Genomic DNA, 24,144 nt, shown 5'->3' on the forward strand with positions numbered 1-24,144 from the left:
ATGTTTTATGTTAGAAATGTATCTTTTCCTTTTCTAAATCAGCTCTTCTCATTTTGATATAAGACCAACCATATTAAAAATAACTTTTACTTTAAAAAAAAATTGTTTCAGGTATGAGTAATTCTGATGTAATGGCAGCCCTTCAACGTGGTTATCGCATGCCATGCATGGAATCTTGCCCTTCTGAGCTTTATGACATTATGAAAACATGCTGGAAAGATAAAGCAGAAGAGAGACCAACATTTGAATATTTACAGAGTGTCCTTGATGATTTCTACACAGCTACTGAAGGACAATATCAGCAGCAACCGTAGGGGGGAAAAAGAATTGTTGCTCTTATTTCCAAATGGAAGGAACTTTTTAAGAAGACAATGTGATTGAGCCAATTCTTTTATACTTACAAACATATGTGTGTTGAAATACCCTAATTGTTTGTGGAACCCAAAATTGAAAGCTAGAGCTCAAGTGGGTAAGACAGATTATCAACATCTTGCTGAAGACTTGGAAGTTTGTTTTCTTCTTCACTGATGCTTTCTTTGTATTTATATTAAGTAAACAACTAGTTGAAATGAATTATGATATAATAGAAGATCATCTTCTGTATAAAATCCTGGTGCAAAATCAAAACTCCATGAAGTCAAGCAACAGCTACTCCAAATATCCTTGTGCAACATGCATCTGGGGAAAAATATTAGTCTGTTTTACAGCTGAGCTAGAAGTTATATGAAGTGCTGCATTTTGTTTACTGAAAAGCTGCCAAAGATCTGAGGGAATCCCTTTATCTTTCTACCATTTCCTTGCAAAAAAGTTTTTGTAAAAATCTATTCTATAAGCATGGCTGAAAATTTCCCTTTAAAGGTATCCTTCAAAAATGGATTCTATAAAATATGCTGGAAATGAGAAGAAAATGATATCACTTTAGAATAATCTTTTGTGGTTTTCTGGAATTCAATAGCTATTTCCCATTCCAGAATTTTCCCCACTCTGTTTATGTCATTTTATTAACTGTGTTTAGGGAAAAAGCCAACTAAAATGTGTAGCTTTAAAAATACAATTGCATATTGCAACTAAAAGAAGTATGTTTTGGCACACATAAATTATATGGTGAAAAATAATTGAATACATTTAGAAGCAAGAATCCTAGAACACAACTCATATTAAACAATATGGTAGTCTTTCAAAGACAATTCACAATAGTGTGCATCAGGATTTTAGTAATTCTACCCATCCACTCCGACACACACACACACACAGACACACAGACACACACACACACACACACACCCTTTATTATATATGAGGGGGACAATGTTTTGGGTGAATCTTCTGAAATGCTTTCCACCATTCCATTATTATTGGAATACAATGATTAAACCTATGCTCAGTAGTGCTGGTCAATACTGTTATATACTTTTAATGAAGAAATTTATTTTGTAGACTGGGTAATCAGACTGTCAACTTGTAAATATAATTTCAATGTTTTTGTGATTTTAATAAATAAGCATTATTGAAAATCTGAACCAATACAAGGTCAATTTCTTATTCCTTATTACAATAATGGACAGCTTCTTTAACAAATTAATTCTCCTGGATTTACATATCTGTTCCAGAATATGATTCATTATAGTGGAGTTTGAGTACATAAAATAGATGTCCTAGCTAGCTAGTCAGTGATAAAGGATGCTAGAAATGCAATATCTGGAATACCACAAGTTTCCATTTTTCCTGTAATGTATGTAGCTTCTTTGAATCCTTATAAGATATTTTCAGTTACATCTATTTATTAAATTATAAAATAAATATTTCCATAAAATGTTTTTTCTAGCTCTTATAGTACTTGTTCCTTTCCTTGGAATTTTTAAAATACATTCTACTATGGGCAATAAATACAGATTTTTCTAGAAACCAATTTGGATTTTTGACAAATAACTGCATAGAATGAAAGCATCTCACTCAACATACCCATGTACTTCTGACAGCTTAACCTCTGCAAAATATCTCTTCTTTTACTAATTAAATATATAAAGTTATGCAAATTTAATGTATTGGGAATTCCATATGTTTTTTGCACTTATATGGGAAGGAAAACATTACAGATGATGAACATGTACAAAAGAAAGATAGTTTATTGGTGTCAAACAATTAGTCATAGTATCAAAATATAAACAATATATCAATTATTAAAATTGTTGTCCTGGCTGAATTCCTGGGGAGCAAAAGAGCAGAGGTAAGCTTTCTACACATTTTCACAATGCTTATAAGCCTAAAGTATGTGAATGTCAAGATCTAAATATTAATGCACTGTTGCAACAATTAAAAAAAAAAGTTTACAAATGAGGAAAACGAAATGAAGGAATTTTAGAACAAGCCATAGCATTCCTAATGTAAATATTATTTAGCATGCTTCCCTCATCTAATGTCTACAAGATCTGTTGGTAGCTCTTCCTGACACCACAACAAATTCTGTGGGTTGTAATCCCACCATCAGGAAGATGGCAAATGTAGCACCAAGATAAAAATTGCAATTTGTTTCAAATGAACTCTTTTATGCCAATATTACCATGAACAAAATACAGGACATTTTTTTCCCTTTCAGATTAAATTTATATCCCTATGGTTTCCAATTTTATAAATTTTTGTCCAGTATGCCTTGATTAGTATTGTTATTTCATTTTATGTGCCACTGACATCAATCTGAGTGATGCAGAAAGTGAGTTTTCAGGTTTTTGTAGATTTTACTTGGAACATCTGTTACTAATGATTAAGGCTTGCAAAGAATCCCTTTTTGGATTTATGTTGTTTAATACTTTCTGTACTTATTGGACCTTTGCTTTCTTTTAATTCTTCTTGTAGATGAGATAATGTGGCTTCAGGTTCATGGTCACATTTATTCCTATTTTGAAAGCCAATGGTTTCCTGGTCCTATGAAAGCAAGATGTGTTTAAATAGAATTAGAACATTGTCTTTTTAATCGTACTGCCCTAGCTTCTTCCGAAACTGCACATCCTAACTGAATAGATAATTTCTTTCCCTTAAAAATATGGGGAAGAGACACTCTAACATTGCTATCTGTTCTCATTGTAGCACCTAAGTATAATATAATCAAGGGAAGGAAAATAAATAAAACTTACGAGTGTCAATCTCACATGGTTGTTTAAGATTCTGAAAAGGTACCAAAGCCACTTCCAAAAGAATATTATTAACAACCAGGATTTATTGATATCAGAGTAACTTTAAACAGTGTGTTGCACTCTGAAATTCCATTTAGTGTCTTATATTGGGGTTGCTTGGATAGTGAGATGGCAGGCTTATTCAATTAATAAGTAAAATTGTAAATGGTCTTTAACAACCACTCACTCAGTGTCTGTTCAAACTTAAAAATGATTCTGTATGACTGGCAGTTATGACTAGGTTTTGTACTTATGGACATCACAGCATAAATCATGGTTGTGATTTATGACTTTTTGACAGCTTTCCACAAGAAAAATCTAAGGAGAAGCTGGCAAAAGTTGGAAGTTGCAGTCACATGAAGATAAGGTTCTCACTTAACAACCCACACAGTCCTTGCTTAAGAATGGCAACCAGGACTGGAACTTCTGGCCCTAAGTGAAGCAGTCATGTATTTTGGGACTTCCAATCCTGTCATTTAAAAATGAAGTCTCAATTAGCGTTGTTAATCAAGAATTACTTGTATTCACAATTACTTTTTAACTGAGAAAGCAAAATAACAGTGAAGAAACTAAAATGATTTTAAATAAGGCCAAAAGCTTTCCAGCTTTTGGAAAGCATATCTTGGCATATTATTTTGAGTCTTGCAGCAGAACACATAGCTCTAAATACATATTAAACAGATATGTGACCAACCTTAAGACTTATCATCTGCTTTAATGTAGTGTTCTCAACTATTTTTCTATATTCTTCTTTGGCATCTTGCAACATTTCGTATAACTTATGAATTTTCCATTTCAATGATTTTATTAACTGCAAAACAAAGTGTTTGAAAGTATGGAGAATGATGCTATCATCAACTGCCAACTTATGGTCTTTCATCATGCTACATGAAACTATTAAATGTTTTATAAAATCTGGATATGTTAGAAATATAACATTCTAATATGTTGGAATCATATGCAATCCACCAGGAAAAAAGCCAGTTGGAAAAGGAAATTTACAGTTCTTTAGTTAAGAATTTTAGTTAAAACTTACTTCAAAAGATACGTTTGATGTTGAGTTGGCCACGGCCACCCCTACACCATCCTCCTGAGGTCAAACCCAACCCTGATGTGGCCCTCAATGAAATCAAGTTTGATACCTTTGATCTTGAACCAACAATTAGTTTTGTGATTGAAGCTGGAGCTTCAATGAATAGCAAAAGTATAATATGTAAAGTCTATGTGCAGTGAGCCAATTCACTTCATCCTCACACCAAACAACACTAGAAAGGTTGCTGTCATGCACTGGGCCAAGATCCATAGTTAATTTTACACACCCTTGCAATCATTTCATATGTTCATGACACACTCAATGTTCAAGGTGACTTGTCTTATCTTTCAAGATATGGAAATGTGTTTAATAATACTAAAATTACACTGAAATTGTGTTTTTAAATATTTTTTATCAGAACTATGTATCAATTTAATTGTTTTTCTATTTTTTCTTTTCAATATTTTTACAATTGCATGTTATATTTTAATCCATATAGAGAATGATTAAGATAATGCACATTTTAAATTCCAAATTATTATTTATAATAAACAACAAAGTTACCTCATCTCTCTCTTTACACGGCTTCTGTAAAGCACCTGAAGTTTCTTCCATCTTTCTGCATTGAGCATCTGTGAACACCAAACAAAAGGATAAGAATACTGGCCCACATTCTAAAATGTAGACAAGCTTAGGACACAGACTTCTTACCTAGATTCATCTTCCATGCTGTAGAGTCTGAACAGGGAATTTCCGAAGGCAGGTTATTTTGTTCTCCAAGTTTTAGTTTCAGCTCTAGTATTTTCATATCTCTTTCCTGAGCAATAATATTCTATAATAGTTTAGGGCTTCATACAAATCACAGAGTTTTAGAATTATTTTGAATGTTGGTTTAACATGATTCTTTTTTGTCCTTCATCCAAATTTTATGGATTTAAATGATAATTCAAACTTATTTCCTTAATCAAAATGTACAAAAAGCACAAAATCAAAAGGCACAAGAAACAATTTATGCTTCATGCTTGTTTCTGTTTTGACTTATCAGTATTGAATTTGTAAATAATTTTATTTCTGACAGTTTTTTTATACTTCTGCTTGTGTAAGCAGAGATTTCATGAAGTTAAGTGGCCTTGTAAACATGACAAATGTGACTAATCAACAAACAAGTCATTCAGTGTACTCTGAGATATATTTTCATGTTTTACATTTACCAACTATACTTGGGAATAGAATTTATGGAGATAGCTATACAAAAATGCCAAAATCTACAATAGGTTAAATCCAGGCGTACCTGAACCTTTTCTTGTTCAGCTATGAATTCTTCTATTGGAACATAGCGTTCTTCAACTTGGTCCATTGCACATGTATATGCGTGCTTCTTTATGGCATCTTTATACATTACAAATTTATTCTCCAGTTTCTCTTCATAACTTTCTTTCAAGTCTTCTAAGCGTTTACTGAATCAACAAGGTGCAACAACAAGAACACAGAGAACTTTTTAGCATTTAATTATTGCTATATTCAATTCCTTGATCAGTTACCTTGATTTCAACTAGTAACCATTGAGAATGATCAATATAATGCTAACTAGTTTCAGATACCAGCTTTTTGGCATTTCCTTTTACATATGAGCTTGCTCAGAACTTTACATATCTGGATCAGGGTACAGATGTAAGCTTAATACAAGAGGTGCATGTTCATATTCAACTATATTCCACTTCTCATATAATGCAACTATGAAGGAGAATATTTGTAGTTCAGGGTTGAAATGAGGGGCCTTTGGTGCTTTCTGAGTTTTGTTGTTTTCTTACAGACATTTTATTACCTAAACAAGGTTATCTCATCAGTGCCAGTTCAATGAGCCATAAGGACCTATAATGCATCTATCTTATTCTCCCACTAGTGAATGGAAAGAATCATCTTTATCAATCCACTTGCCTTGTCAGGCCATTTTAGCTTTGCTTCAAATACTTCATAAAGTAAAAAGAAAAATAACCTTTAAGTTAAATTCAGTTCCTGATGAATTACATAAGCAATTCATGCATCACTCTAGGCACCATACAGAAATTATTTGCCATTCCATCTTCTTTTTCTGAGCCTTGGTTTGTTATTTTTTATTTCTTATTTTTTAATCTACCCAGAAAGCTTGGATTTTCCAGGTGGTTCCTCCATCCAACAAGATCTAAAGTTATTTAGCTTAGCAAAAGTTGGCTGGCTTTCATCATCAGCTATTAGAACATTATGCCTGTCAGTGTTTTTATTTAGCTAGATATTTCTTAACACTTACTGTACTGTGCGTCTGATACAGGGAAATCATAAATAACTTGGAATCACACCGCAGAAAAGATACTGTAAGGCTGGTTTGACTCATCAAATCCATTAACAAGGGCTGTTAGTGAATTTCTCTCTCTCTCTTCCCTCCGTTGAAGATGTAAATGCCAAGAACATGGATTCTTCAGCATCTTATGATTTATTGATCATAAAGAGGACAATACAGTATAACTAGACCAGTGTCAACCTTGACAATTTTAACTTGCATAAACTTCAACTCCCAGAATTCTCCAGCCATCCATGCTAGTTAGGAAATTCTGGGAGTTGATGTCCATACATCTTAAAGTTGCCAAGGTTGACAAATACTGAGCTACAGAGTTAAGAATTTTCTCTATTACTCTCCCTGCACTGTGTCTACGTTATTGTTAATTTGGGATCATTTTTCTCTGTCTTGTTTTCTTCCCCGGCATACATTATTGGACTCTCCCTAGCGCAGTATCTAGCTAGCTGCTCAGCATTGCTTGTCCTTGTATTTCTTGTAAACAAATATCCTTTCTGTTATAATTCTCATTTTCAGGAACTCGCTCAAACACAAAATGCTTTGCTTTCCAGTATCCACTTCTGTCTTTTGTTTAATGATACTTCCAATGAATACGAGTGTTTTCATAAACAGCAGTATTCCTTCCGATATAATATTTCATAAAACATAAATGGTGTGGGAAATGATTAGCCTTTTAAAGATCAGATCACCTTATTGATAGCTAGTTGAATAGAATATGGAAATGAAATGATGTATCAAAATTAGAAGTTCTAATTGCATAATATACGCCACAATATTACCTAAGTTTTCTGTATATTATTGAAACATAAAATTGTTCAAAAGACTTGGAAAGGATGTGGAGCACCCAAAAATATGTAAACAATTGCCACAAAGTTTTAATTTTAATAAAACAAAATGCAAATAAATTTTAAGCTAATTCTTTCAAAGTAACTTAGAAAGCTGCTACACAAAATTAAATAAGGTAGATCAGCGGTCTATCTTTGCTGCAGTTCATATTAATAATTGGATATCTTTTTATGCAACTGCTGATTCATTTGGCTGCTCTTAAAATGGGATAGGCAGATGACTTTTGTCAGTCCTACCAGTATAACTTCCTATGGCATACCTCCAAGCTTCTTCTGTTTCCATAAGCTGCTGAAACATTGCTTTGGCCATCTCTTTGCGTATTTGGACTTCAAGGAGTAATTTGCCCTGCCTCTCTGCAATCAGTTTATCCTTTAGCATCTCTGTGGTTTTCAAGAGATCCTATAGTACCAACGTGAATCACATATAGAAACATGAAAAAAATGGAAGATATGTCATGCATGAAGAAATCAAACCTAATATTGGAAGTTCAGTAGCCAAAAGGCTTATTCTTCGACATCTCAGGTTGTGAGTACTACTAAAAATGCCCCAATGTACTTCACATATGAGCTCTATTGGTTTTAAAATGTATTCTATTAAAAACTTGGCCCAATTAAGTAAGTCATCTTTTGCTGAAATAAATGGGAAAATATTACCATTGCATTGGTAGCTGAACATATGCCTGCTATAATTGTTCATGCAGAAGTCAGAGGGTGATTTCTCAACTAAGAATGTATATTACATAGCATTGTAATGCAGGAATAAAAACATACAGTGTACCAGTGACTACTTGTGTTTTACTGTAAGTTTGCAGATATTTCAGAATGAAACTGCAGGCAAGAACATAATGCTTAAATTCCTGCTGTTCTTATTTGGGTTCTGAAATTCACTAGTAGTGATGACCAATTGAATTTTTTTTAAAAAAAATCTTTATTCTGGATATTGAATTTCAGATGGGAGAGGAGGTCTAAATCTATCATATGCATTATGCATCCAGTCTGAATTACAAGCTTGTATAAAAGATGCATTCTTCTTCAATTATATTGGTAGTTCTGTAGACAGGTTCCCAGATATAGAAAAAAGTTTTTAAAAAAAAAAAAAAAAAAAACTCAGGTTCTTCAAAGGAATGAGGCCTAAATCAGTGACAGCAATATTATCAATCTCCTGCTTTTTTCTGACTTCATTTCTACTTTTACAAAGTCACTAGTAGGCCTATGACACAATCAACATGTAGCCTGAGTTTACTTATCAAAGTTTCCAGTCCTTAAACCATAGTTCTTATCTTGTCATGATTCTTTTTGCACATGCATAAGTCACATCTACTGCTTTGAGTTAGAAAAATTATGAGTTCCTTCATTTCACCATGCCATAATATGTTTGAGTCATCTGGTACATTAATTCAACCATTTTGGATTTACAAAGTATAGCTTATGGTTTACAATTACATGTTTTCCAACCAGCTATAATTTACACAACATTTTTTTGTTAAACAAAACACAATTATATTTTTCCTGAACATTCTGTATTGTAAAGAACTGGTTTTTGACTACCTCATGGCTCAGAATAGTAATATCTATTTCCTCATCTTCAGGGGAAGAGGGAATGTCAGCATAGGTAGGAAATTGCTCAATTGATATGTCATCAAAATGCACTGTAGGTTTATCTTCTCTCCTGCTATACTTCGGAGGAAAATAATCAAAGAGTTTGTGTTGAAATGTTGGAATGACCTAAAGCACACAAACACACACAAAACACATTATAAAATTGGTTAAAATGATAAGATCATTGTTTTAATTTAATTTTGTTGTTTGCTTACTTTCTTTGGAAAACTATCAGAGAAATTTATTAACTTAAGGGAAAAAACTTTTAGTTCATCATCAGGAGCTAATTTAATGATGGGAGACTGGAGATTCTGCTAGTATAAAATAGATACCTCTAGCTATTGTTACTACCTCTTGATAGGTTTTTTTAACTAGCTTTAGTACTTTCAGCAGTAAATACCCTTCACAGAATAAATCCATGTACTCTATCATTCAAAATTAAACTTTAAACACAAATGTATAATTTTCTATTCTGACACATAGGATGAAGTAATGTATGTTCCACCCTATTTGGAAATTGGACAGGCAATCTAAGGCTTGAGGGAACTGGACCTCAACATTTGAGAATCTATAAACGTCACACCTTTATATTGGAAAAATCCCTAACAGCAGCTTCAACAATTGAATACTATTGTTCTCACACAAAAAGCAGTTCAGTGCATAGTGTGTAGTGCAGATTCATTTTAAGCATCAAAGAAGGAAGGAGTAAAGTCATCTTTTCAGTTCAAAGAAGATAAGCTGACAAAGAAAACAAATCAATCACTATGGCAAAAGTGGTAGCATAAGGTATGTGATATGCTCACTGTATTGTGAAGGACATAGCATCTTTCTTACTTGTTTTGCTACAGCAGAAAACTTCATTACATGAAGTGTTTCATCATATGTGGAAGCACATTGACTAACGTTGACAATCATGCAGGCTTTGCCTTTACCACAGAAGAATGGTTGGAAGAGGCGGGTCAGTTTACTCTCTCGGAAAGGAATATAACTTGGCCTTAATCTTGGAGAAAAAATTATATAAATGTTAATTTCAGAATCAGGATAATTTGCAAAATCCAAGAATGTAAAGGTCAGAGAAAAAGAGCGGATAAACAATTTTTGTATAGCAATTAAAAAGTGTGGTCTTTGAGAAATGATCCTGGCAAACATAACAATTTTTTGTTACTTGCTGCAGTAAACATTGTGTCATGCTATGATTACAGATTATTTTAAAAGAAACCATAAATACCCTTTCATACTATTAGAAGTTATTAATGTATTAAAGCACAACAAACAATGTTCTTTCTGAGCCAACTCAGAAAGCTCAAACTGCCCAAGGAGCTGCTGATACAGTTCTACAAAGGAATTATTGAGACTGTCATCTGCACCTCCATAACTGTTTCGGTTTGGTTCTGCAACCCAACAAGACAGACACAGACTTCAAAGGATAATTAGAACTTCAAAAAAAAACCCAATTACTACCAACCTGCCTTCCATTGAGGATCTATATGAGTCTAAAATCGGGCTGTGAAAATATTTATGACCCCTCACATATTTAAGACCCCTCTGGACATAAACTGTTTTAACTGCTACCCTCAAAACGATGCTATAGGGCACTGCACACCAGAACAACTAGACATAAGAACTGTTTTTTCCAAACGCCATCACTCTGCTAAACAAATAAATTAACACTAAATTAAATAGTTTTGATAGTTTAACACTGTTAAACTATTTACTAAGTCTGCACTACTATTAATCTTTTCATCGTTCCTATCACCCATCTCCTCCCATTTATGACTGTATGGCTGTAACTTTGTTGCTTGTATTCTTAGAATTTATATTGTTTCCTAGTATGATTTGATTGCTTATTTGCACCCTATGACTATCATTAAGTGTTGTACCTTATGATTCTTGACGAATATATCTTTTCTTTTATGTACACTGAGAGCATATGCACCAAGACAAATTCCTTGTGTGTCCAATCACACTTGGTCAATAAAGAATTCTATTCTATTCTAAACAGTTTTAAATTGAAGTTGTACCAAGCTTTATCTAAGTTACTTACTTTGAATTTTGATTTTGTTTCAGAGCTGCAATGCATTTCCCAAGAATAAGAAGAGAATTATTAATATTGCCAGCTTCTTTCAGTCTGTCTCCAAAGGTTTGAGCTTTATGGCATCTTTCTGAACCAGCCAAGTCACAGAAGGAAAGTCTGTACAAATCAAGATATCCATCTGATTTTTTAAAATCTTACACTAGTTGAAGTGAATGAAAGCAACTGTTTTCATTAAGATAACTATAATTATGAAAATGAGCTCACTCTGAACTATTATACTACAATTCTGTAACAAACAAATATATGGACATAGTGATTAATGGCCTTATTACTACTTATTGGGAACAACTGCAATGCAATCTATATGAAATTGCCTTCGAAGACCATCCAGAAACTGCATTGGAGTTTAAATGCAGCACTCTGGTCATCGGTAGGTGCCTGCTACTATCAGCTTCTAAAAGCTGTACTGAGAGTCTTGCATTGGCTGCCAGTAAGCTCTTTAGGTACAATCAAAAGTGATGATTTTAATCTATTAAGGCTTTGTAACACTTAAATTTAAATACCAGCAAGAGGGCCTTTTCCAACTAGATGCAAACTGTCAGATACATTTTTCCTGAGAAAAACTACTGGTATCATTATATTTTGATGAGGTGAGGGTGGCTGAGGCCAGGATTTTTTCCCCCTCTTTTGGCCCTATACTTTGAACCTATCTTTGTTTGAAAGTAAGGCCAATTTGAAAGTAAGGCCAATTCTTTCTTTGATTGCTTTGCAGAATTTACTTAAAACAAAGCTCTTCTGATGGGAAGTTTGGGGCTAATGGGATATTCTCAAATATTTCTACGATATGTATGCTTTTTTGGTTGTTGTATATTTTTAAATATTGTAAATTATTCACCATGGATGTTTTAATTATACATCTTGCATGGTTTTAGTGTTGTTAGCTGCTGTAAGTCTTGGAAGTTTGACATCATACCAACACATTCAATCAATTAATCTGCATTACTGTATTCTATCATTAGTGAAGTGGCACTTACTCAGAGATTCCAAGAGTACGTGGCACATCTTCATCACTCAAACTGAGGAGTCGAATAGAAAATATACTGTGACTAGGAAAAAAATCCCAGAAATGTTATGTTCTAATCTTTGTTGAACATTTTAATATTTCACTGTGGCATATGAATAGCATAACTATTATCAGTTTGAAAAAGCATTTGAGTAAACTAGTAAACTGTTCTAATAAACTAGTGGCTTGTCCTAGTAGACAGTCACTTAAATATGAGCCAACAATTTGCTGCAGCTGCCAAAAAAGCCAACACAGTCCTAGGCTGAATTAAGAGAGAGATATAATCATGATCATGTGAACTGTTGATACCACTTTGTAACATTTCACAATGCTAGAAGAAAACTGAAATCTGCCAACAAATGTGGGTGGAAGAATTTCTTTTCTTTTCTTTTGCAGTTCTATTGTGTAAGCTGTAGTCAGTCTTGTGTAAATACTTCCTTTATTCCTTTTCCATCATACCATTTATTATACTTTGCATTCTATGTCATTAGCTCAAGAAGGAAGAGTAAAATTAAATTAAAGGAAGCAAACCTTCGACTGGATTGCTGGTTCATCTTGGTGCTTGCCAAACTTCTATTCTTATTTCCTATTTTAAGTATTTTACAAGCCTCTTCTGAATCTGATATATTGACCCATTTTAAATCTGGGAAGAATATAACATTAGCATACATTAAAAATGAAACTATAGCTCTGTTTATTCACTGTGCAGATATAACAACTTGTTGCTTCTTTGCAGTGCATTCCTGTATATGACTATTCAGAAAGTATTCCTGCTGAGTTCAAACTAACCCTGCTTTTGAACATGATGGATAAGAAAATGGACATACGTTTCTTTCTTGTGCCCAGAAAACAATTCTCAGGGCCTTAAACAGAATAAAAAGATGACACAAGATGAATAAAAGAGAATAAAGTGATAACCTAAGATAGTGTTTCGACTTCTCACGAAGTCTTGACTCAAGACCAGTATAAAAGGCACCTTTTATTGCCCAGAGTTGTCCCACTGTTTTTGAGCTGAAATTTCACCCTAATTTTTGTGACATAGATTTCTATTTATAAAATAATATTTGAATTCTGGCTTGAGTTACATATACCTAACAAGAAGCCTACATTTTCAATAACGCTGATGTTAAGATTAAAAAAATATAACCTTGTTTTATAGGTTATAGAACAACCAATTTACTATGCACTCTTGCCCAAGTTGTAACTTGGAAACCAACAGAAGTTAATACAGGTATCATCTTCTATTATGAAAAAGGATTTTCATTAAATAAGAGACTTAAACTAAGTTACTTGCTTTTGAAAAAATAACAAACTTTATATGAAACTAAGCATTTGTTTACTGCAATAAGCATTTTCTGAATTGCCTATGAGGAGAAATAGATTCCATCTGTTATCGCAAAAATTGTTTATGCATTTAGTGCTGGACAATGTCCCAAGAACCAACAACAGGGCTACCAAAATAATCATTGAATCTTAGTTCCAGTAATTGTCTACCTAAATGTGTAAGAACAAAGTGGCAGTGTTACCTTTAATGTAAAAGTTTCCTCCTTGATCCTCACAGATTCTTAAAACTTTGCGCTTCTGATTTTTCAAGACTGGTAGTAAGTCCAGCAAGTCATAAATATATTCATTATAAATTTCAAAGAAGGAAACCCAAAGTGATGCCAAGTTTTTCTGACCAATGGTATAAGCTTCTGATTTTACAAATTCAGGCTTGTAATCTGTTTACAAAAATGGCATTTTATTCATATATACAGATACATTATTATCCTTGTTAAATGCTAGTATTAAAGTCCTAATTTGCCCAACGATGCTTCAGAATCTTGGCTTTGAAGAATTGGTGGAAAAGAGACAGCTTTGTTTTGACATATTCCATATTATTACACAAAATTTCTACATGTTATATCTCTTTCTTTACTGGGCATTTCACTTTTTCACATTATCCTAACAAGATGTATGTGTGTGAGAGAGAGGGGAGGAGGGAGGGGGCAGAAAGGAAGGAAGGAAGGAAGGAAGGAAGGAAGGAAGGAAGAAAGAAAGAAAGAAAGAAAGAAAGAATATTCATTATTTATTTTACCTAACTGGTCCAAAGGAAGGTTTGGTGAGTTACAGCTACATGACGTTGAATCTGAAGGTTTCCAAATATTTTCAGTTTCCTTAAAAAATATTATATAGATTAATTATATTTTATTCTTAAGTAATTTGAATTTGTTTTTTTTAAATTAAAATGCCCAACACATTCTATCATTTTTTTTAAAAAAATAACTATTATAGCTTCTAATAAATCTAGCATTAAAATGCATATTTCCCAAAACTTCACATATATGTTTTTCTGAGAACACTAAAGACTGTCAAGATTTCCCAGAGATTAACATATTAACATGTTTTGCCATTCTATTTTAATGCTGTATTTTAATGCTGTGTATTATATATTTAATATATTATTTTAATGCTGTGTATTATATTTTTAATATATTATTTTAATGCTGTGTATTATTTTTAATGCTGTGTATTATTAATGTATTTTTATTCTATTATTCATATAATCTGTACATAGTTTTGTAAGCAATCCTGCAAGGTTTTAATCTTTATTTTTAAATATGTGGCTATTTTAAAACAAGCAATTCTCCTGTGATAAACTTTTGAGACCCAATTACGGTATATACTTGGAGCTGGATGTCTTAACATATTTCAGCAGCTTCTGGAAAGCATTTCAACTAATTGAAAAGTAAAATACAGGTAATCCTTGAGTTATGACCACATGAGCCACATTTTACAACTTTTCTTGCCACGGTTGTTAAGTAAATCATTGCACTTGTTAAGTTAGTAACATGGTTGTGAAGTGAATCTGGATTCCCTATTGACTTTGTATGTCACAAGGTCTCAAAAGGTAATCACATGATCCCAGAACTCTGCAACCATCATAAATATGAACCCTTCACCAAGCATCTGAATTTTGATCATGTGACCATAGGAATGCTGCAATAGTCGTAAGTGTGAAAAACAGTCAAAAGTCACTTTTTTCAGTGCCATTGTACCTTTGAACCAGGGGAGGGTTCCTGCCAGTTCTAACCTCTTCTATAGAAGAGGTTCCACAAATCTACAGTGCTGTTTAGAACCGGTTCCAGTTCCCTCCCCCTGCCCGTCCACACATCATCAAGATGAAGAGAGAGAGGAGGAATTCTGGGAGTTGAAGTCCACAAGTCTTAAAGCTGTCAAGTTTGAACACCCCTGTGGTTTTTTTTCTAAAGGATTAGGAGTGCAAGGGTCTTGTAACTTGACAGCTTTAAGACTTGCTTGCTTCAAATGCCAGAGTTTCTGAACCAACATTTTGGATGCTAAGCAAGAGCGTTGTTTCACCACATTTTACAAGTTGGCCACGCCCACCCAGTCACATGGCTGGCAAGCCACTCCCACCCAGTCACATGGCTGGCAAGCCACTCCCACCCGGTCACATGGCTGGCAAGCCACTCCCACACAGAAGGGGTTCTAAAAAAAATTGAAACCCACCACTGCTTTGAATGGTCACTAAATGAACTGTTTGTAAGTCAAGGACTACTTGTATAACGAAATACTTGAGCTGCATATTGGAGCACCAAAATGAGAATTAAAAATATTATTTCATGCATCCTCCTTAAAGCAAAAATAGGTACAGATCTGAATAGTTTCAGTCTAGCTTTAGGAATTGTTTAAGCTATTGTTTTATCTATTTTTTTTATTTTTATATTTAATTTTCGCCAGTAATTAACCTTGTGTATCCTTGGTGAAAGAATGAACTATAAGTTCAATAATAGCAGGAATCAACTTTCAGTTTAAAGAGTACATCCATGGATTTGCTCAACTCTTTCTACCATTTTTGTTCTGTATAGAAAACAGCACTCAATAAATTTTCTAATTGCTTGTGGACTTAATTCCAGACTCAAATTCTAACAAAGAAAAAAGATAACCGGCCCCTATACTAGAAAAAAGAAATGGTGGGTTCATTTGGCTTAAAGGACTTACACCATTTCTTTATTCTTCTTGCTAATAATCCTTGTTCATCATAAACACTGCATGGAATATGGAATTTCCAGGGATGTCTAGCTTACTGAAAATGCAATTCCAATATATCAACTTTACATCTTCTTTTCTATTGACAACCATGAACAATAGAAGAAATAGCAAAAAATGAAATTCTTCTTTGTTCCTTTGTGGCTGCACTGCTTGATCCTAAGTTGAAGAATAATAGAATAACAGCATTGGAAGAAACCTTGGAGGTCTTCTAGTCCAACCCCCTGCTTAATCAGGAAACCCTACACCACTTCAGACAAATGGTTATCCTATCTCTTCTTAAAAACATTCAGTGTTGGAGCATTCACAACTTCTGGAGACAGGTTGTTGCACTGATTAATTGTTCTAACTGTCAGGAAATTTCTCCTTAGTTCTAAAGTGCTTCTCTCCTTTGATTAGCTTCCACCCATTGCTTCTTGTCCTGCGCTCAGCTGCTTTGGAGAATACTTTGACTCCTTCTTCTTTGTGGCAAACCCTGATATATCGGAACACTGCTATCATGTCTCTCATAGCCCTTCTTTTCATTAAACTAGGCATATACCCAATTCCTGCAACCGTTCTTCATATGTTTTAGTCTCCAGTCCCCTAATCATCTTTGTTGCTCTTCTCTGCACTAATTCTAGAGTCTCAATGTCTTTTTAACATTGTGGCGACCAAAATTGGATTCAGTATTCCAAGTGTGGCCTTACCAAGGCATTATATTCTTGGTCTTTCTCCTTCACCCTGCTTTCTACAGGAAGAGCAGGTAAGTTTCTTTTTGCTTTAGGACAGAAAGCTCAAAAATGTGAGCTTTCTACCACAGAGGATAATTTCTTTAATTAGCTTTGTTATTTCGCTCTTAAAGTCTTTCTCTAGGTATATTTAATTGACTTGGTTATACACTGACATATACACATAGCTAAATAAGAAACACAATGAATTACATAGAAAATTCTAGTTAGGATTATGTGGAATTTTTTCTATGAAGCCTTATATGTCTTTGAACATATGATAATACCAAACATATTGGCTCACTTACCTCTTTCAAAGAAAAAAGAAGTGCAGCTTTAATGGATTCTTCTTGCTTAACTTGCATGTCATTTAGCATCTTGGTAAGATTACTGAAGCAAGGTTTTAAATTCATCTTTGAATACTGTCTTCCTTTTATATGATTAAAGATCATATCAAGGGAGCGAGGAAGAATGCCACCATCTTTTGGACAACCTAAGGGTATAATTAACTTTGTTTCCTTTTGTAGGAAGTTAAAACTCTCTCCTAGAAAAATGAAATATCTTTGGAAACATTGAAAAGGCAGAATACTATATGTCTGTGAATCAGAAATGGAGAAATTTGTTTTTAGGCAGGTAGAAGACTCACCCTGAATAGCTCCCACCTTTGTCAATGGGCCATTTAAAAAGCCTGGGTCAGTCCATTCTGCATAACAAAGATCTGCCCCTTTAGCGCCAGGGTGATGGCATTAAGGCATGATAGTATTAACCCTTTACACATCTTACTACAGGGCACCTGGGAAGAAGTAATGCTCAACCAAACCTGGACTCAAGACAGCCTAGAGAGATGGCCCCATGGGAGTCTAACAACCAATCAGAATACAAGATCAAGATCAAAGACCAGAGATGGCATAAAACCAGGAACTTCTAGCATCTCACTCTTTTTTCTTCTTCACCAAACATCTTAAACCATGTGATCCCCTTTTCTGTTCAGGAGCTCAAGCCATGTGATCCTGTCCACCATTAAACCATCTTTCCAATCAGCGTCCATGTTTCCAGTGTCTTTTTCCCCACCTGGAACTGAACCCAGGACATTTTTTTCCAACACTTTCATGCTGTAAAATTAGAAGATGTTCTGAATTTTGAACCTCAGATTATACCTTGGACAGTGAAACTTTTGCCTGCATTAGTGACGCCATAAGTAAAAACAAGGCCATTTCTTCCGTCAAGGTAAGCGTTTACAATATCTTTCATTGTGCCTTCAAAAAATTCATTTTGCGTTGTATCTGGTCCAAAAACCTATACAGAAAATAGAAGATATTTTCAGAGACAAATTAAACAAGATGCATCAGAGCTTCACAAACAATCTTTACAACGATTTTTTTTACTTTTACTTTTTTAGGAATGTTCAGATTGTTCCAAAAACACTTCTATTATATTTTTTTCATCTTTTTTCATCAAGTTTTCCATTTTTGAAACCACAAGAAAAAGATGGCTTCAGAACGTAATTTATCTAACATAACTATGGTATATGAATATTAAATATAAATTTCCCTTGTTAATATTGACTATGTGATGAAAAAAAATGTAATGAGAAAAAAATTGTCTAGATTATTGAACTCATGAAGCAGCAAAGTGCCTGTTGGATTTTCCACTCAAAATAGCACTTATAGAAAATAAATTATTTTAGCTTTAAAAAGGTTAACCCTAAAATTCAAGTATTATAGTTCTGACCTAAATTGGCCTCTCCAGGAACTGCAGTTAGGTTTATATAGTTTTTATGTGATATTAGATTGGACCAGAGGATGTAGCAGTCCGTCTGATTTTGAAAGCTTCAATTCCACTGAAATCAAAGGGTTGCAGTGTATTCCTTAAGATAATATTGTTGGTTACTTGTTTACTATTGAAAACTAATTTGTGCTTAATTATATACTGTATAAAATTGTATATTTGTATATTTAAGATGGCATTTTTTTACAAATTATTAAGCAAAAAATAATATTTTGACACTAATTTACCTGTGTTTTAAACTCTGAAATTTGGGGCATGGAAGGAAAGTGGGACAACTTACCTTTGTGAAGGTGAATTGATGTGCAGATTGTCCAATCTTCTTTTCATTATTCTTTATTTGCGCCAATTCTTTTGGAGTCTGAAGTGTTATTGTCTCTTGATTTTCAATAATTAAACAGTCCTTAATACAAAAAGCTTTTTAATATACTTTACAAATTAAATGAGGACACAATATCCAAGATATGCAGTATATGCAAACCACTTGTATTATCCATTTAGTTTTCATAACAACTCGATGGAGCCCACAGTTGTAGAAATAGCAGAAGATATTCTACAGCAGTCTTTTTCAAACATCGACAACTGTAACTATGTTGATTGGGGAATTCTGGGAGTTGATTCCATACATCTTAACATTGCTAAAGTTGTTAAAATGTTCTGTATCAGGAGAAGCTATTGTCTGACACAAATTCAGGTAGAAGAACCAACATATTTAGATTTTAGGATCTAAATATTATGCTGTATTGTGCATTTTAAACTTACACAGTAGTTTATTTGTATGGTTATTTTAAAAATGAATTAGTTATCCTCTAGCTAAAATATCTCATAATGCTGTTCAATTAAAGCATAACCTAATCTACAATCAATATAGCAATAGCAATAGCAGTTAGACTTATATACCGCTTCATAGGGCTTTCAGCCCTCTCTAAGCGGTTTACAGAGTCAGCATATCGCCCCCAACAATCCGGGTCCTCATTTTACCCACCTCGAAAGGATGGAAGGCTGAGTCAACCTTGAGCCGGTGAGATTTGAACAGCCGAACTGCAGAACTGCAGTCAGCTGAAGTAGCCTGCAGTGCTGCATTTAACCACTGCGCCACCTCGGCTCTAAAAATATATAAAATATATAAAAAATAGCAAAGTCTTATGCAGAAATCAAACTATTTAAAAGTATAATGGGAGAAACAAATCAAAAGTAAAATACTTTTAAATGCATAAAATGAAAATCTATACCAAAAATATTTCCTAGCTGAAGAGCTCTTGCTAAAACAAATGGTTGCTATCCCTGTATAGACTAAAAGAATAGTTGGGAGAAGCAACTCTATTGCTAGGTAGCATGATGTAACATGACCACACTGGCTTCCAACAACTGTCAGTTCTGGTTTCTGTCATTAAAAAAAAAATTGCACAATTGTTAGGCCTGATGTCACATGATTGCCATTTGCTGCCAACTGCTGGTTTGCCCACTGACTTTTTCTATCAGAAGTCAGCAGTAAACCTTACTAATGGCAATCATATATGTGTGATGCCCCAATTGCCTGAATTGAGATCATATGACTGTAAATACACTGTAATGACTGCAACAGGACCAGTCATAAATGTCATTCAGTGCCGTGGTAGCTTCAAATAAACACTGAACAAGTGGTCGTTAAATGAGGACCCTCTGTAACCATAGTAACAGGTCTACAGCAATAATTTCAGAAATCAAGTAGAAATACACTGAAAGAGACACATTTTCATTAATGACAAAACCATTATTAAGACAATCATAAGCAAATCAATAGCACATTCTAGTATGGGTTATACTTAGACAATGATGATGAAAAACAATCTAAGAGCTTGTTAAGAAACAAAAATAGTGAAAACATCATTTTTAGATTACTTGTTCTGAATGTTCAAAATGATGTATAACATACCTGGTTTTCATTATTTTCAAGCTCTGTCTTTGAGAAGGGCCGAACTCTCAAGTAAACTTTCAGGGGCTGATATAGTTCCTTAAAGAAAAAATTAATAAATATATAATGTCTATTTTTTCCTGTAGAATTAGTAGTCTTGAATATCCTACCATTTACTTTCTAACTTGCCTCAATTTTACTTTTGTGCCTAAAAATTTACTTCTTTCAAACATTACTTTTTCGTAAAACCAGCTCTGTGCATCAGACATGGGTTGCTGCCAGTTCGGCCCGGATCCAGCAAACCGGGAGTGATGGTGGTGGGAGGTTCTGCCCACCCGCCTGGATGCTTCTGCCCATGCGTGGGAGCATGCCCAAACCGGTAGTAAAAAAATTAGTAACCCACCACTGCTGTGCATGCTCATGACTTAACTATGGGGATGGGGTGAAAAATATTTCTGGTTTTAAGGGAGCAAACTGTGTAAGGGTTCAAAGCATAATATGCCATAATGAGATTAGATTTATAAACTACTGTTGTAGTTTGTAAACCAGAGTCTATGACATAGCCTGTGCTGTGAATGCAACTACTTGTAGTTTATACAACAAATTATAAATCAGTAAACTATTTCTTCACACCACCCATAAATCACGCCACATAGTTTCAGTTGGTAATATTAGTAGTTTTATTATTTAGGTCCATTAATCTGGTAGCATAGTACATTGCTGCTCATCTTAATTTTATTTCATTTCCCTTAGATTGTGTTTTCAATCACTGTGAGAAGCAACCATGTAACAAAAACAACACTTTGATAACCACTTGGTTCTTTTCTGATATAATTTAAGATTCATCAGTGGGACAGGAGCTTTCTCCAATGTTTTTCATGGGATAGACTTGAGGGTTAAAGAATTTAGCATTCACATACAGTAAATTACATCAAACCACATAAATCTAGACAAGTATCCTTAGTGGTTAAACAGAAAGTCATCTACCTTCACTTCTTCAGGACTAGATGCTTCAGACAATTCTTCACGAGATACTGCTTCTACCATGCCACACCCCGTGAAAGCAGTTCCATAATTTTCTTGGCAATTCATTCTTCACTATATGACAGCAGAACAAAAAACCTAGCTTGTACATTTTTAACCAAAAAAACTCTCATTAGTGTTATGAACCAAGTATTACTTATTAGACAACTAATTATAACCTAAACTTTAATTATCATAAAGATCCATTGATTTCAATTTCAAATATGCTTAATCATTCAGGATCCAAACCAGTGAATCTAAAATTCTCCACAAATGCTAAATTAAAAGTACTTGCAGACACTGCAAGGGGGTGCAGCTAGTTGACCTTGGCTGGGTTAGAAACAAACTAGGATTGAGCCTAAATTTGCAGAATAGAGTAGGAAGTTGATCAAATTTCTTGCAAAATGGCAGATCACTTATGTATTGTTCACAATGCACCCAAAATGCTTGGAAATTGTCAGCAGTTTTGCTCAACTTGAGAGCTTTTTATTTTTGTTCAGTTGGTTGATTTTGGAGATGCTTGGAGGGAAGATCATTGGGAAACATCAGGGCTATGAACTAGCAGGAAATTGAAGTAACATAAAAATATGTATACATAAATAAATAAAGGCAACAATTAAGAACATCCATGATGTTGTAAAAAATGAAATACTGTAGCTGTATCCATGAAATCTCTAGAATTTAAGCTTCTTTTAATTAAAGAGAAATGGTTCTTTGAATAACATAACAGTTATGTTAGTCTGGTACTGTTTTGTGAAAATACAAAACATGTAAGGCTATTACTAAACCACAAATAAACCACTAGTAAACCTTTCTCCACAAGTAAAATTCTAAAGGATAGTCAATAAGAGCTTCTGAACCTAACTAACCCATACGGTAGTTGTTTTTTATGACACGAAGAGATTCAAATTCTTAAAAAAAAGGCAAAAGATTTATACGATCTGAAGAGAAACCAGAGTAAATATGTTAAGAGAACATGTTTCAGAAAGTGTACTTTTTAATTATAATTTTTAGTTCAGATACATATTTTATGTATTTTCCTCGTTTCAGGCTTAATCTTTATATAAGATTATTTTAGGTCTTTCACACATATTACACTGTAAGTTACTGTTTGATAATGGGTTAATATGTTGCATAAACTTATCTATTGTAAGTTATTTAACAAACCATTCTTTAAACAAATCATAGCTTAGCAAAGTATATCACCACAGGCAAATTAGGCACAAACCTTTTCAGGATAAGCATCATTAATATCTAAATAAGCATTAATAAGGCTGTTTTTTTCTCTGCACATTGTATATTTAAACTACTGTTTTTATACTGAACTATATTTTACCTTCTTTTGATTTCTCTGGAAGTTACATAGAAGTACTCCCTTTCTATTTAAAGATTTATTTATTTTTCTCCAAGTTTCCCAGCAAAAGTTGTGTAACTCAAGTTTTATAGAAGTGCCTGCTGACCAATTAGAAGTCAGCAAGTAAATTTATGCTTATATGCTCTCCCCTTATCCTACTGATACTTCTGGGAGACAGCTGTGTAATCGCCACACTTGACTGTAAGCTTAATTGAGCAGACCTTTGTCTAAACAAGTTGTTATCGGATTGTTAATATTGGATATACTGCATATAAGCATTTATACTTAGAAGTTATTGGCAAAGAGGTGTAGTTTGTGTGTCCATAGATGTTTATTGAAAAACAAATATTTTTTTTATTGAAGTAGTAGTTTCAGTGAACCTTCAGAACAGGTAAACTTCTAAAGAACAAAGGAACCATTAAAGTGGTTCTGGTTAATATGAGCAGGTGCATATATTTAACATTTTTAGAGAAGTGTTTCTCAACCTTAGAAACTTCAAGATGTGTGGACTGACTGTGGAATCTGGGAGTTGAATTCTATACATCTTTAATTGGTTAAGATTGAGAAACACTGGTTTAGAGTATGGGAGGGAAGTGGTCTTGCAAATTTCTTAATTACTTGCCATAAGTAATTTACAACAGTATTACAAAATACCTATTTATCAGAAGACAACCTGGTTCAGCTATCCCCACAAGAGAAAAGGGGAAGAAAGAATCTAATAGCTTAGTAATTGTGCTGGCAGATGTAACAATTCATTTACAGAATTTGGCATTCTTATTTTTATTTAATTTTCATGCTGCACATCTCGCCTATATGGTGACTCTTTTGGACTATAGCGTGGTTGGGTTGCTGCCAGCATTAGTGCTGGTTCAGTACGTGCACAATTTTGTGCATGTGCCAGATGCGCACTCTGCGGAGTATAAGATGCACCTTTTTCCCTCAAAGAAAGAGGCTCAAAATCTGGGTGCGTCTTATGCACTGAATACAGCATTTTTTTTTTGCCTCCAGAAACCCCACCCCCTTCACAAAATGGCCATGCATAGTTTTTAGGAGGCTTTCAGAATCCTCCTGGGGGGCTGGGAAGGGCAGAAAGTTTGCCCCCCCCCCAGTCCCCTAGGAATACTCTATAAGCCTCCTAAAGGCTATTCATGCCCTTTTTTTGAAAAAAAAAAATGGGCCCGTTTTTGGAGAGGTCTGCAGAGTGCAAAAACTTTTTTTAAAAAATTTGCCTCTTCAAAATCTTGGTGCATC

The 24,144-nt window shown here is 33.9% G+C and overlaps 2 protein-coding genes across 4 annotated transcripts in view; one reads left to right on the top strand and one right to left on the bottom strand.

Annotated features, from left to right (window-relative positions):
* The window catches only part of LYN (LYN proto-oncogene, Src family tyrosine kinase), a 56,754-nt gene extending 55,581 nt beyond the window's left edge, over positions 1-1,173 (top strand). For all 3 annotated transcript variants that reach the window (XM_032222651.1, XM_032222649.1, XM_032222650.1), the window contains exon 13: positions 112-1,173. In XM_032222651.1, coding sequence (XP_032078542.1) covers positions 112-314 — 203 coding nt within the window. In that variant the 3' untranslated portion in view covers positions 315-1,173. The remainder of the gene's footprint in view (positions 1-111) is intronic.
* Positions 747-23,864, bottom strand: LOC116512260 (kinesin-like protein KIF20A). The gene is made up of 18 exons (XM_032222648.1): positions 21,504-23,864; positions 20,538-20,615; positions 18,906-19,025; positions 17,995-18,133; positions 17,146-17,330; positions 14,155-14,233; positions 13,604-13,798; positions 12,609-12,720; positions 12,049-12,120; positions 11,024-11,170; positions 9,814-9,979; positions 8,929-9,105; positions 7,641-7,780; positions 5,495-5,660; positions 4,915-5,020; positions 4,768-4,835; positions 3,865-3,981; positions 747-2,922 (listed from the first exon to the last, which is right to left on the bottom strand). The coding sequence occupies exons 1-18, from the start codon at positions 21,606-21,608 to the stop codon at positions 2,755-2,757; spliced, it is 2,340 nt and encodes a 779-aa protein (XP_032078539.1). The 5' UTR covers positions 21,609-23,864; the 3' UTR covers positions 747-2,754.
* Between the last annotated feature and the right edge of the window lie 280 nt (positions 23,865-24,144).

This window comes from Thamnophis elegans, chromosome 8 (assembly GCF_009769535.1).
Source record: "Thamnophis elegans isolate rThaEle1 chromosome 8, rThaEle1.pri, whole genome shotgun sequence".
Taxonomy (NCBI): domain Eukaryota; kingdom Metazoa; phylum Chordata; class Lepidosauria; order Squamata; family Colubridae; genus Thamnophis; species Thamnophis elegans.